We start from the raw sequence: 15,331 nt of genomic DNA on the forward strand, positions 1-15,331 counted from the left end.
GTAACATTAGTTATGCTGTATGTTCAATGTACTTAGTGAATCCATTTGGTTTCACAGGCATCTGGAGAGTGAGGTTCCATTACGCGGTAGTGATTATTGCTTGCTGTTTACATTGCTAACAGTGACACATTACTTTAATTGATTTAGCATAAGACATCAGACTTCAATTACAGTGTCAAAACATTCGAAGGTCTAGGTTGGAATATCAACAGTTATGGAAATGATAGATTGCTACTCACCATAAAGATAAGATGTTGAGTTGCAGAAAGGCACAATGAATGTGTGCCACACACATTTGCTGTTTTATTGTGTTCCAGAGGTAGACCAATACACTCTTAAATGCGTAACGGTGATGAAGAGAATGAGGAAGTAATAAGGTAGCTGGCAAACAGAAGCAACTTCAAATGAATTCTTTGTGAAAGTAGACACACATTGTACTGAACCAGAAAATCCATCATGGTTTACATGGTTTTACTCCTCTTCTGGTAGCTCTTTTTGGTGGAAAGGGGAAGGGGGAGAGATGGGGAGACCAAGATAGGTGATAATGACAGCAGTTGGCAGACTGTTCTTGGGTTATGGAGAAGAGCAGGATTCAGATTCCTGTAAGACGAAAAAGATTTTGGTTTTATGTGCTTCCTTAAATCACTTAAGGCAAATGTCAGGGTGGTCACTTTGAAAAGGGCTTGGCTGATTCTCTTCTACATCTTTGTTACATTTGAATCGGGCTCGATCACTACTGACTTCAGTGTTGATGAGTTGGCAAAACTTAATCTTTCCCTCCTTTCCAGTGGAGTGAAAATTCTGGAGGTCAAATTTGAAACATTAATTGCTTTTGAACAGTAAAGAAACATAAATCAGTAAGAATTTAAAATGCATTATGCATGCAAGCACATGATTTTAATTAATGTATGCTAATACACAGTCGGGCATATTTATTTACTCTAAAATCATTTATTTGTGAAAACATCTGAATAATAAATGAAAACATAGAACACCAAGTGTTGTGACACCAATATAGTTACCATTTCAGGAAATACCTCTGACCTCAGAGTGAAAACATTAAATATATTTAGTGTTCATCCATTTCTTGTCCATGTTTATTCTTTTGTTTTGTACATAGCTTTTGTAGTTAGTTCTTAGTCTCCTGTAAGACATTAACTGTCTGTTTTCTGCTTAAATTGCACAGTACTGTTGCTGTATAACTTAAAACTCAGTGTAAAGTTTTTGGCTTGTGACACATTTTGGAAGCTTTGTTACATCATCAGGTGGCAGTTCCATTGTTTAGTTTAGGTGCATTACTCCTGGGAAACGTACAACGTGAAAATATTTCTTCAGTTTCTCCCAGCATATTTTATAACAAAATGTGTTATGTTGTTGGTTGTTAGTGTCCAAAGCGTATAGTATTTTGGCAATTGACCCTGTCTCCATGATCTGGTACGCTGATCAACTGACTATCTGGAGCTGTGGGAGCATAATGGTGCTCATTATTTGTTGACCTTGCGAACTCCATAAATTCTCGGGTGTGACTATATATATATATATATATATATATATATATATATATATATATATATATATATATATATATATATATATATATATATATATATATATATATATATATATATATATATATATATATATATATATATATATATATATATATATATATATTTTTTACAGCCTCTACCAGCAGGTCTGAACTTTTGAGAAGATCTTTAGTCGCTTTCTCTACCTTCAGTCAGATTAGCATCTGTCTTCCAGTACAACTTATCCTTCATTAGGCTCAACGTCTTCAGTGTGATCATTGTGGGAAAGGATCCCAGCACTGTTGACCTTGCCAGCCAGGAAGACTAAAATAGCTAGATCTTCTTTCAGGTCGCAGATGGCTATTATTCCTATGGGATTAATTTAGATCTGCCATTTTGGGGAGAAAGTCGCACAGCAAATTTTTGTACTACACTGTTAATGTCCATGACTGGAGCTGACTTTGGTCTGAGTGCAGTCATATTAATGATAGTTGGGCAAGGAATGCCAGTAGGTGGCATACTTTGGACACAAACAACTGACAATACACCAGTGGAGTATTTTGTTAGTGTTGAATTATCTAATATCCTGTGTATTTCTCTTGAGAACACTGCATTTAAAGTTAACATATTCACTGTTAACAAACAAAAGTTCAAATGCAGTGCACTTGAGCTAAACACCGGAACTCCACTGATTATGACTGAACTGGTAATGGAGTAAAGTGTGTTAAATATGTCATAAGTGGAAAAATTTTGAATTTTGTGATGGTTACAGTGTGTGTTTATTTATATTTGAAGCAGTCACAGAGACAATGTACCAAATGGGTGTGTGTAAAATACTGCCACTATGTTGATCCTTTCTCATGTGACTGAGTCCATGTTTCAGATACTGTGGGTGGTATATCAAGCAGATTGCTATACTTCTGGGAGAAAGTTAAGAATTTTATTTCTGCAGTGCTATAAACTGAAATATTTTGGTGGTGTAGCAACCTCAAGTAGATCATTAACCTTGTTAGAAATGGTATAGTTATAAAAAATCACTGAGTATGTACCATTAACAAATAACTCATCTAAATAAATTTTTCTCTCTAGTTGTTCACAGAATATGGCAGGCTGGCCCTTGAGGACAGTGGTACGAAGCCTTTCCAAAAACTTCAGTTCCTTGTTAGAGACTGGAGTTTCCCTTATGAGGCAGAGTATGGAGAATCTGGAGGACGCAAAATACTAGACAGGAGATTGCAGGTAAGTGTATTCACTTCGGCGTGGTCTGAAAGGAACTTAGTGACCTTACAAAATAATTTGATTTAGTAACTCATTAATAACATAAAATAGTGGAAAGGCTATCACTCACCTTTAGCAGACTGATATATAGCACATAGATACAATTCACAAAACACAGTATTAACTAGCTTTCAAATCCTGTCTCTTCTTCTAGCAGAAAGTACACACATTCACACACCTGAATGTGCACCATTGTGGCGACACTAATGAGGAAGAGGGGTAGGAGGAAGGGGTGGGAGAGGCAGTGGTGAAGGAGTGATATGGGTAACTATCCCACCTACCTCTCCCCACGTCTATCAGCCGGGGCCACTGCTCTCTAATAACGAAGCAAATTGTTGTCTTTATTTTATTTAGTCTTGTATCCAGTAACACATTAATTACAACTTCATAACCGAACGAGGTGATGCAATGGTTAGCACACTGGACTCGCATTTGGGAGGACAGTAGTTCAAACTCGGGTGATTCACAGCACTTGACTTTCATTAACTACACTGATGGCCACTGTCTGTGCAGTGTTCAGTTTCTCAGGCAAAGTTTCTGAAGCTGAGCTTGCCTGTGGATCATACAGTGGGTGCCAGTAAGGTCAGGATTGTTTTTCTTTGGCAGTACTTAGGAAGCCAGAACATGAACCTAACATGACTGGTGCTCTGTCAGTACAAATTCCCACCGAGCGAGGTGGCGCAGTGGTAGCACACTGGACTCGCATTCGGGAGGACGACGGTTCAATCCCGCGTCCGGCCATCCTGATTTAGGTTTTCCGTGATTTCCCTAAATCGCCCCAGGCAAATGCTGGGATGGTTCCTTTGAAAGGGCACGGCCGCCTCCCTTCCCCATCCTTCCCTAATCCAATGAGACCGATGACCTCGCTGTTTGGCCTCTTCCCCCAAACAACCAACCAACAAATTCCCATTACTCTGTCCAAAGGCAAAAAATTTTCAACCATAAATTCGTTAACAGCAGAAAACACAGCAGCACCTTCTGATAGTGTTTCTAAATTTCTAGAAAACAGTAGTTCTTCCATTATTTTCTTATAGTCCACCCCCCAGGGGGTCCACAACTCTTTTGTGGATACGTGCGTGGCGAGCACGGGGCCCCGAGCCATTGCAGCCTTCTTTCTCTCCCGGGCTGCATTTCCTTTCCCTTCCCCTCCTTTCCCCTCCATACCCCTTTCCCCTCGCCCTCTCCTCTCCCTCTATTGGTGTCCTTGCTTATGTTGGCCCCCGCTATCCTCCTGGTTCTGTTGGTTTTACACTCCGGCTTTGTTGCGTAATCATCTCCTCCTTTTGGCATTCCTTGGTCCCCCTCTGGGGTTTGACCTCCATTCCAAAATTTCTCTTCCGTAGTGTGAGCCATTTGGGGAAGAGCACCTTACCTAGTGTCTCCGACGTGTGCCCTCCTAGTATATTCCACCTTTTCTTCTACGTCGTTGTCTGATGCTAGGGTGCATAGCCAGCACGGTAGCCAGCCCGTGTGGTGGGGTCGCTATGTACCCTTTTGGTTGAGCCCCCTGAACACACAGGGATCACACTTCTGATACCTGAGCTGTGACCTCCTCATGCATGCCTTGGAGTGGTTGCTCGTCATCCTGGAGCATCGGAACTCCCGGCAATGGCCGCCGTGCCAGACGGCCCTTGCTGTGGCTGGGTGGCGCCCGTGAGGAGAGCCCCTGATCGGAGTGGGTGGTATCAGGGCGGACGCTATGCAGATGAAACGCATAAGGGTCCAAACCTCTGGCCGCTCTTCTGCGGCCGTCTCTCTGCGTGGTACTGATTCCTCAAGTGCTGCTTCTCTTGCCCCTTCGGCCTTCCCTTCCGTGGCTACCCCCTGGGAGGAGGGTCAGGCCCGTCGTCTAGGGGCAAAGCCTTTCCCCCGTTATCTAGTTTGCACCAGGACTGATGGAGATACTTTCACCAGTGTCAAACCTTTATTCTTTGTGGAACACATTGAAGACAAGTTCGGCGAAGTGGACTCCCTGAGCAAGATGCGGTCGGGTTCGTTACTGATAAAAACTGCTTCGGCTGCCCAATCTGCGGCCCTTCGTGCCTGTACCCATCTTGGCACAATTCCCGTGTCCATTACCCCTCACCAGTCTCTAAATATGGTACAAGGTGTGATTTTTCATAGAGACCTCATCCTTCAAACTGATGAGGAACTTCGGGACAATCTCGGACGGCGGGGTGTTCACTTTGTTCGGCGTGTTCAGAAGGGTCCTAAAGATAATCGTATTGATACTGGTGCCTTTATCCTGGCCTTTGAAGGGGATACCCTTCCTGAGAAAGTTAAGATTATGGTCTATCGCTGTGATGTGAAGCCGTACATCCCACCTCCTATGCGGTGTTTTAAGTGCTTGCGTTTTGGCCACATGTCTTCTCGCTGTACCCAGGACCCTCTCTGTGGTGACTGTGGACGTCCACTCCATGAGGGGAGTCCCTGTGTTCCCCCTCCTGTATGTGTAAATTGTCATGGTAGTCATTCTCCACGTTCAGCAGATTGCCCAGTCTATAAGAAAGAAAAAAAGATACAGGAGTATAAGTCTCTTGATCGTTTAAGCTACACAGAGGCCCGTAAGAAATATGCACGATTGCACCCTGTGTCCATGACATCTAGTTACGCCTTGGTTACATCTTCATCCCTTCCTCCCCCTTCCTTACCCCCGTCCCGGACCCCTCTCCTTCCCCCCTCTCCTGCGGCTTCCACACCTTCTCCTCTGGGCGCCGCTCCCCCTCCCCAGCCGGAGAAGTGTCCCACTCCTTCGGCGTCTGCCGGTCAAGGGCGCCTCTCCCGGGATGCCCCTTCCCGGCACCTTCCAGGTCAAAGGTCTGCTGCAGCGCGGCGACCGCGAGAGCCGCGGTCTATCGGCCCCCAGGTCGCCCGGTCTCTTTCTGTTCCTGATCTTGCTGCAGCTGGCTCCATTATGCCACACAGCCCTCCTCGATCTCAGCCTGAAAAGAAGAAGAAACATAAGTCCCGGGACAAAGAGCCTCTGGTGTCACCGGAGGTCCCTTCCCCGGCTTCACAACCGGATTCTGACCTGTCGTTTATGGATGTCGCCTCCTCCTTGTCGGTGACGGGTGGGGACCCGGCGGTATGACTGGATTTAGCGTGTTCAGCCCTCATTTAAACCATCGTTCTGTGGTTCTCCAATGGAATTGTAATGGCTACTATCGTCACCTTCCGGAATTGAAATCCCTTCTTTCGTCCTACTCAGCAGCTTGTGTGGTTCTCCAGGAATCTCATTTTACTGATGCTCACTCACCGACCCTCCGTGGGTTCCGTGTTTTCTGTCGAAATCGGGTCGGACCCTTGCGGGCTTCTGGTGGCGTTTGTACGTTGGTCCGTACAGACATTGCTAGCACGTGGATTCCTCTCCACACTACATTGGAAGCAGTTGCTGTTAGGGTCCACTTAGACTCAGCAGTCACAGTATGCAATCTTTATCTCCCTCCTGACAGGACTCTTACACCTGCTGCCTTAACCACCCTTCTTCAGCAACTTCCTCCTCCCTTCCTCCTCCTTGGGGATTTTAATGCTTATCATCCTTTGTGGGGCAGTGCCTTTCCATCTAGACGAGGTCTTCTTATCGACCAATTTATTGCAGACCACGACCTGTGCCTTCTTAATGATGGCTCCCCTACTCATTTCAGTGCTGGTCATGGTACCTTTTCTGCCATTGATCTTTCTCTTTCTTCTCCCTCTCTCCTCCCTTCATTACACTGGTCGCCACACGACGACCTTTGTGATAGTGACCATTTCCCGTTGATTATCACGCTCCCTTCCCGCTCCCCGATGGAGAGGTTACCTCGTTGGTCTTTCCACCGCGCCGATTGGCCTCTATATACTGCACAGGTCGAGTTTTCTCCCTCTTTGTCGGGTTGTATTGATGACGTCCTACGTGACGTGTCTGACGCGATTGTTCGCGCTGCTAACCTTGCTGTCCCGCGCTCATCTGGACAATTTCGTTGTCGGCAAGTCCCGTGGTGGAGTACGGCCATTGCCATTGCCATCCGTGATCGCCGTCGAGCTTTGCAACACTTTAAGAGGCACCCATCTGTAGCCAGCCTTTCTACCTTTAAGCGCCTTCGCGCTAAAGCCCGTTATTTAATCAAACAGAGCAAGCGGATATGTTGGGAACGATTCGTTTCTTCCCTTGGTTCCACTGTTCCTCTGTCACGGGTATGGGCTACACTTCGCTCTCTCCAAGGTTGCCATCGGCAGTCCACCCTCCCAGGCCTTCACCTCCCAGATGGCATTTGTACGGACCCATTAGTTCTCGCAGAACATCTTGCGACCCATTTTGCAGTGGCATCAGCGTCGGCCTCCTATCCAGCTGCTTTCCTTCATCAAAAACAGCAGGCTGAAGCTGTCACCTTATGTTTCACCACTTGTGAGTCAGAATCTTACAACGAACCTTTCACTGAATGGGAATTCTTTCTGCTCTATCTGCTTCTCATGATACGGCTCCTGGCCCAGATTCCATTCATAACCAGCTGCTTCAACATCTCAGTGCTCCACAACGGCACCATCTTCTTCGGGTGTTTAACCGTATCTGGCTCCAGGGTGACTTCCCTTCTCAGTGGAGGGATAGCATTGTGGTTCCTGTCCTTAAGCCTGGTCAGAACCCCCTATCTGTTGATAGCTATCGGCCAATTAGTTTGACCAATGTTGGTTGTAAGTTACTTGAACGGCTGGTAGCCCGTCGGCTCACTTGGGTCCTCGAATCTCGGGATCTATTGTCCCCTTACCAGTGTGGCTTTCGAGAGGGACGATCTCCAATCGATCATTTGCTTCGCTTGGAATCCGCAGTTCGGCAGGCTTTTTCCCAGCGCCGCCATTTGGTTGCAGTGTTTTTTGACCTTCGCAAGGCCTATGACACGGCCTGGCGCCATCACATCTTACTAACCCTTCATCAGTGGGGTCTTCGGGGCCCACTCCCGATTTTTATCCGCCAGTTCCTGATCCATCGGTCATTCAGAGTTCGAGTTGGTACTGCTTTTAGTTCTCCACGGACCCAGGAGACGGGCATCCCACAGGGTTCTGTCTTGAGTGTCCTTCTTTTCCTCATTGCTATCGATGGACTTGTGGCCTCTGTCGGTCCCTTGGCCGCCCCTGCCCTGTATGTGGATGATTTCTGCATTTGGGTTAGTTCCTCCTCGATGCCATCTGCAGAACGGCAGCTCCAGGTGGCTATACGGCGTGCCTCTGCATGGACCCTCTCCCACGGGTTTCAATTCTCTCCTTTAAAATCGCGGGTGGTCCACTTCTGTCGCCGTACTACGGTCCACCCTGATCCAGAGCTCTATCTCGCTGCACAAAGATTGCCTGTGGTTCCACAGTTTCGTTTCCTAGGTCTTCTTTTCGACAACAAGCTCACTTGGCTGCCCCATATCAGACTCCTGAAGGTAGGATGTTTCCGTAAACTCAGTGTCCTTCGCTTCCTTGCCCACTCCTCCTGGGGTGCGGACCGTTCCCTCCTCCTCCGTCTTTATCGTGCTCTAGTTCTGTCACGTTTGGACTATGGTTGTCAAGTTTATGGTTCAGCTGCTCCTTCCACGCTGCACGTGCTGGATCCAGTCCACCATCGTGGTATCCGTTTGGCCACCGGTGCCTTCCCTACTAGCCCTGTTGATAGTCTCCTGGTTGAAGCTGGGATCCCCCCCTTTCTGTTCGGCGGTCACAGCTTCTGGTGTCTTATGCCCTTACTATCCGTTCTTCTCCCGCTCATCCTTCCTATTCTATCCTATTCCCAGACCATGGACGTCGCCCGCCTGACTCCCGCCCTCGGGCGGGTTTACCGGTTGGGCTGCGCCTTGCGTCTCTTACCCGTGATTTTCGGCTTCCTTCTTTGTCCTGTCTTCCTCGCTCCCTCCCCTCCACCCCTCCTTGGTTAGTTCCTCGGCCTCGAATTCGGATGGATCTCCGCCGCGGTCCGAAAGATTCCATCCCCCCGGTGGTGTTCCGTTCCTTTTTCCGCCAAATTTTATGGGAGTTTCGGGATGCTGTTGTTTTTTACACTGATGGCTCTAAATCTGCTGATCATGTTGGGTATGCCTTCACGTCCTTCGTTGGAACGGAAAATCATCTACTGCCACCCTCATGTGGGGTGTTTACTGCGGAATTGATGGCAATTTCCCGGGCCCTTACCTTTATTAAACAATTCCAACACAACCGCGTTTTGTTATGTACGGACTCGATGAGTGGCCTTCTTGCTATTGACCAGTGTTTTTCGCGCCATCCCTTGGTCTCTGCCATCCATGACCATCTCGCTGATCTTCACCGTGCTGCTTGTTCCATTGACTTCCTATGGGTCCCGGGCCATGTGGGTATCCCGGGTAATGAGCTCGCTGATCGTTTGGCTGGGGGAGCAGTTACTTACCCCCCGTTTTCTGTAACCCCTCCTGCAGCGGATTTACGGCTTCACATCAAATCCCACTTTGCACAGTCATGGGCCAATTCTTGGGAGGCTACTCCACTGTCTAATAAACTTCGTGCCATTAAGGTGAATACAGGCCCATGGCGTTCTTCCTTTAGCCTCTCCCGCAAGGACTCGACCACACTGTGTCGTCTCCGCATTGGCCATACCAGGCTGACCCATGGTTTCCTTTTGCGTGATGAGCCACCCCCGCTATGTGGTTGTGGAGCCTTCCAGTCAGTGGCCCACATTTTGGTTGAATGCCCCCTTCTTTTGGCTCTGCGTGCTAAGTACAGACTCCCCCACACTTTACCTTTGATGTTGGCTGACGATTCCCGGATGGTCTCTCTGGTTCTAGATTTCCTCCGGGAGAGTGGTTTTTATTCTCAGTTTTAAAGTTTTTAATCTCCCTCTGGTGTTGGGGCAGGGCGGTGAGTGTTTGGGTGTCTCCCACTGTAGGCAGGTTCAGAGATTCCCGATTCACCTCCCTGACCGGAATTCTCTTTTCTTTCCCTTTTACTCTGTTTTTACCCCTTCTTTTTAAGGCTTGGTTAGTTTTTCTATTCCCATACGTACTTTCTGCATTATAGCAGTTGTACCTTTTAAGTCACAGGTGGTCTTGCCTATGCTGTTTCAGCATAGTGTTGGGTTCGTTCTCTTGCCAACTTCCCTCATTTGTTTTTACTAATGACAACGTGACTGCCGTTTTACGTTTCCCCTTTATCCGTTTTATTTTTCTGACTATCCTGAGATGTCCCGTTAGCAGAATGGAGTCTATTTGAAACAAGGGACTGATGACCTTGCTGTTTGGTCCCTTTAATCTCAAACAACCAACCAACCATCTTATAGTCCACAAATCAGCAGTATATTATTAAGCGACATTGTTGAACTGTATCACTAGAATCGTCACTCTGCAAGGCAAAAAATTGATGTTTTCAGTCTTTTAAGTGTCTGTCCTTCCACATTGTGTCATTTCTTCGATTCTATGTTGCACACTTTTGTTTGAAAGAGGTATCTTGTTTACTTTTTGCTGACGGTCTTCTCCAATAACGATTCTGGTTGTTTCAAGAATGGAAGGTTCGATTGACAACACCAGTAGTATGAAGTTTTTATCTTCGCTGTTAAGAGAGAAATTTCATATTGTGCTTCAGTAACTTTAAAATTTTCCTACAAGGGCAGTTTTGTGCAGTTTAAAGAATTTCTTTTTCCAACAAAAATCTGTTTTGGTTTATTTTCAAATACCAGATGAGTTATGTTGGATGATGATCCAGAAGCATAGGCTTCAATGAGTTGTATCTTCATTGTACAATTTTATTTTAGCATATATTTTCATTCACATACAAAACCAATAAAAATATTACTTACTTCTACAGAACACAACAGGTTTAGTACAAAGTTCAGAATGCAGAGTGCAGGCTGAAGAACATGTTGTCCCCAATAACTTAGTGACGTATGAGGCAAAGCTGATGCAAACAACTAAAAAAAGTGCTTGCTAACTTTAATAAGAATGTAACATTCTTGAGTTGTCCATATAACTGCTTTCTTCTCAGCTGTCTGTGCACCACCTCCCCCTCCCTCCATTGTAATTCTCTCACGCTGCTCGAGATTGGGAACCGCTGCTCTACGTTATGCTTGCAAGCGTATTAATTTAATTAATGTATGCTAATACACAGTAATTTCTTATGTCACAAGCGGATAAGTATTTCCCAATGGGACCTACAGGTTCTGTAAGTCAAGTCTATTGATATTCAGTGTTACTATCTGCCTTACCTCTGTTGTTTTGTCAGTTTTGTAGACAATGTTGCTGGATGTGTCCCGTCAGTTTTCACCTTCATTGTCTACAAAAACATGTAAAATATTTTTAATTGATAATGGTTCAGTATTGAATCCCGAAAGAACTACTGATATTAATATTGTCCAAAAACATAAATTGGGTATAAATACAGAGTGCTTGACAAATAAATTGAAGAGTAAAGTGGCTTCAGTGATTTTTATCTAGTGCCATTAGTGTGGACACAGAAAGGTTGTGTGCCACAATAACATTGCATTAGTCATTAGCTACTGAACAATTTTCTTGTGGAATTAAAATGCAATATGTCAGCATGTTGATGTTAAAAAAACTGAATTTTTGTTTACACAAAGGTATTTGATTTGTACTTGAGAACACAGCAACATTAAATTACTTGAAAGTAGTTCTTTTCCTGCTTATGGAAATATTTTTTAACAAAATACTTAATTTTTTTGCTCCTATCAGTTATTATTTGTTTTTGTTGTGAAATTGTCCAACATATTAACAAAATATTGTTTCTCAGTGATTGGCTAATTTTGCCATCTTGGGTATCGTGAAGCAACCTAGTGGTAAAAATTGATCTTAACCCATGTAAGACACTCTGCAGTCACAAGACATCTGCATTTTGAACTATGCCACTTCAATGTTAATGTAACATACACCTGCAGGCTATGTAAATATCGCACGTTCATTGCATATTGTCATTTGAGATGCAGTGGGGAAAAAAAGATCTTTGGGGTAACCCACCTTCATTCCGTGTATTTATGACAGATGTATGCTTGCGATACCCTCTGATATTTTAATGTTCTGCACGTACAGTCTTAATTTTAACTGTAATAAGTGTTCAGTGTACATCACATTTCACAACCAAGGCCTTTAAATATGTCTGCTTGTGTGTGTGTGTGTGTGTGTGTGTGTGTGTGTGTGTGTGTGTGTGTGTGTGTGTGCCTGTCCTTTTTTCCCCCCGTAAGGTAAGTCTTTCCGCTCCCGGGATTGGAATGACTCCTTACCCTCTCCCTTAAAACCCACATCCTTTCGTCTTTCCCCCTCCTTCCCTCTTTCCTGACGAAGCAATCGTTGGTTGCGAAAGCTTGAAATTTTGTGTGTGTGTTGTGTTTTATTATTGTGTCTATCTACCAGCGCTTTTCCGTTTGGTAAGTCATGGAATCTTTGTTTTTGATATATATGCTGTTCACTTAATTAATATTGAAATTGTGGATGATGACTATCCTACTACCACGTTTGCACTCATTGTGTAGTGCATTTTCCCCCTCAGACACATGCAAAAGCCCAATTGTGGGGGGTAGTAACCGCTCTTTTTATGCAGAAGTCACTGTAACATGACTTAATGTTGTCTTTTGATGGACTTGATATTTCTGGGCAATATGTCAGATAAATCTCCATAGAGAATGCTGTGAGTGTCGTACAGGGTGTCCAAGACGTCTTGTTACTGTATAAGTTAACACTGAAAATATATAGTAAGGGAAGTTTTTTTTATACCTCATATATATATATTTATAAGCATATTTTTCTCATGTGCTCATATACTATTGTGTGGGTAACATCAGTAAATATTTATTGTTCAGCCTGCCAATGCGGACATTGCATTCAGAGAACACAACAACTATTGTAATTAACGTACAGAGAAAATGCCACAGGTTGCGTATTACTTCATTTATTAACTAGCTTCACTCACCAAGTGTGAGTATCCTCAAATATTTGTTGCCCGTGTGGCAACACATTAGAGGTTTAAAGCACTGTTCGTACAATCATCCAATGGAGCCAGTTTGTTCTTTAGACCTCTAACGTGTTGCCAGCAGGCAGTGAATTGAGAGGATGCTCACATGTATTGAGTAAAACTAGTCAATAAATTAAAAGTAATGTGACAGTTCTGTATTTTAAATATGTTAAAAACAAAGTTGTCTACTAGTATTGTCATGTGATAATCACACTAGAGTCCATATTTGAAGCACGGTAATAAATGAAGTAAAACACCTCAAACTAGTATCACATTCATTACAAACACCAGCAGACAGACAGACAGATCAGAACTGAACTCCTGGGCAGAGTTGAGTTATTTATACAAATATTGAATATTCCTGAACATGCTATCATTACAAATGAAATGGCTGATGTCTTGATGAAGGATCATAATCCTCAACTTCAAATGTAATGTCTGAAAAGCAACAAAGGATATGATATGGCCGAAAGTAGCACTTTCATAACTTTTCCGATAGTCTCATTTTTCGCACAGGTGTAAAAATCTGTATCAAGTCGCCCACACTGTCACTGGCCAGTGCTTGATGATGTTATAGCACTCACAGACCAGGGTCAGTAGGTGAGCCAGTTGCCCTGTATTTACAGTCCTGTTGTTGTTGTTGTTGTTGTTGTTGTTGTCGTCGTCGTCTTCAGTCCTGAGACTGGTTTGATACAGCTCTCCATGCTAATCTATCCTGTGCAAGCTCCTTCATCTCCCAGTACCTACTGCAACCTACATTCTTCTGAATCTGCTTAGTGTATTCATCTCTTGGTCTCCCTCTACGATTTTTACCCTCCACGCTGCCCTCCAATGCTAAATTTGTGATCCCCTGATGCCTCAGGACATGTCCTACCAACCGATCTCTTCTTCTAGTCAAGTTGTGCCACAAACTTCTCTTCTCCCCAATCCTATTCAATACCTCCTCATTAGTTACGTGATCTACCCACCTAATCTTCAACATTCTTCTGTAGCACCACATTTCGAAAGCTTCTATTCTCTTCTTGTCCAAACTATTTATCGTCCATGTTTCACTTCTATACATGGCTACACTCCATACAAATACTTTCAGAAACGACTTCCTGACATTTAAATCTATACTCGATGTTAACAAATTTTTCTTCTTCAGAAACGCTTTCCTTGCCATTGCCAGTCTACATTTTATATCCTCGTTTTGCTTTTGTTGATGTTCATCTTATGTTCACCTTTCAAGACAGTGTCCATTCCGTTCAACTGCTCTTCCAGGTCCTTTGCTGTCTCTGACAGAATTACAATGTCATCGGCGAACCTCAAAGTTTTTATTTCTTCTCCCTGGATTTTAATACCTACTCCAAATTTTTATTTTGTTTCCTTTATTGCTTGCTCAATATACAGATTGAATAACATTGGGGAGAGGCTACAACCCTGTCTCACTCCCTTCCCAACCACTGCTTCCCTTTCATGTCCCTCACTCATAACTGCCATCTGGTTTCTGTACAAATTGTAAATAGCCTTTCGCTCCCTGTATTTACCCCTGCCACCTTTAGAATTTGAAGGAGAGTATTCCAGTCAACATTGTCAAAAGGTTTCTCTAAGTCTACAAATGCTAGAAACGTAGGTTAGCCTTTCCTTAATCTAGCTTCTAAGATAAGTCGTAAGGTCAGTATTGCCTCACGTGTTCCAACATTTCTACGGAATCCAAACTGCTCTTCCCCGAGGTCGGCTTCTACCAGTTTTTCCATTCGTCTGTAAATAATTCGCGTTAGTATTTTGCAGCTTTGACTTATTAAACTGATAGTTCGGTAATTTTCACATCTGTCAACACCTGCTTTCTTTGGGATTGGAATTATTATATTCTTCTTGAAGTCTGAGGGTATTTCGCCTGTCTCGTACATCTTGCTCACCAGATGGTAGAGTTTTGTCAGGACTGGCTCTCCCAAGGCCGTCGGTAGTTCTAATGGAATGTTGTCTACTCCCGGGGCCTTGTTTCGACTCAGGTCTTTCAGTGCTCTGTCAAACTCTTCACGCAGTATTGTATCTCCCATTTCATCTTCATCTACATCCTCTTCCATTTCCATAATATTGTCCTCAAGTACATCGCCCTTGTATAGACCCTCTATATACTCCTTCCACCTTTCTGCTTTCCCCTCTTTGCGTAGAACTGAGATTCCATCTGAGCTCTTGATATTCATACAAGTGGTTCTCTTTTCTCCAAAGGTCTCTTTAATTTTCCTGTAGGCTGTATCTATCTTACCCCTAGTGAGATAAGCCTCTACAACCTTACATTTGTCCTCTAGCCATGCCTGCTTAGCCATTTTGCACTTCCTGTCGATCTCATTTTTGAGACGTTTGTATTCCTTTTTGCCTGCTTCATTTAGTGCATTTTTGTATTTTCTCCTTGTATCAATTAAGTTCAATATATCTTCTGTTACCCAAGGATTTCTACTAGCCCTCGTCTTTTTACCTACTTGATCCTCTGCTGCCTTCACTACTTCATCCCTCAGAGCTACCCATTCTTCTTCTACTGTATTTCTCTCCCCCATTCCTGTCAATTGTTCCCTTATGCTGTCCCTGAAACTCTGTACAACCTC

At 44.1% G+C, this 15,331-nt stretch overlaps 1 protein-coding gene across 5 annotated transcripts in view; it reads left to right on the forward strand.

Annotated features, from left to right (window-relative positions):
• LOC124712068 (atlastin) overlaps window positions 1–15,331 on the forward strand; it is a 160,507-nt gene that overhangs the window by 122,543 nt on the left and 22,633 nt on the right. For all 5 annotated transcript variants that reach the window (XM_047242387.1, XM_047242366.1, XM_047242380.1 and 2 more), the window contains one exon: window positions 2,619–2,768. In XM_047242387.1, the coding sequence (XP_047098343.1) occupies window positions 2,619–2,768 (150 nt within the window). The remainder of the gene's footprint in view (window positions 1–2,618; window positions 2,769–15,331) is intronic.

This window comes from Schistocerca piceifrons, chromosome 1, assembly GCF_021461385.2.
Source record: "Schistocerca piceifrons isolate TAMUIC-IGC-003096 chromosome 1, iqSchPice1.1, whole genome shotgun sequence".
NCBI lineage: Eukaryota > Metazoa > Arthropoda > Insecta > Orthoptera > Acrididae > Schistocerca > Schistocerca piceifrons.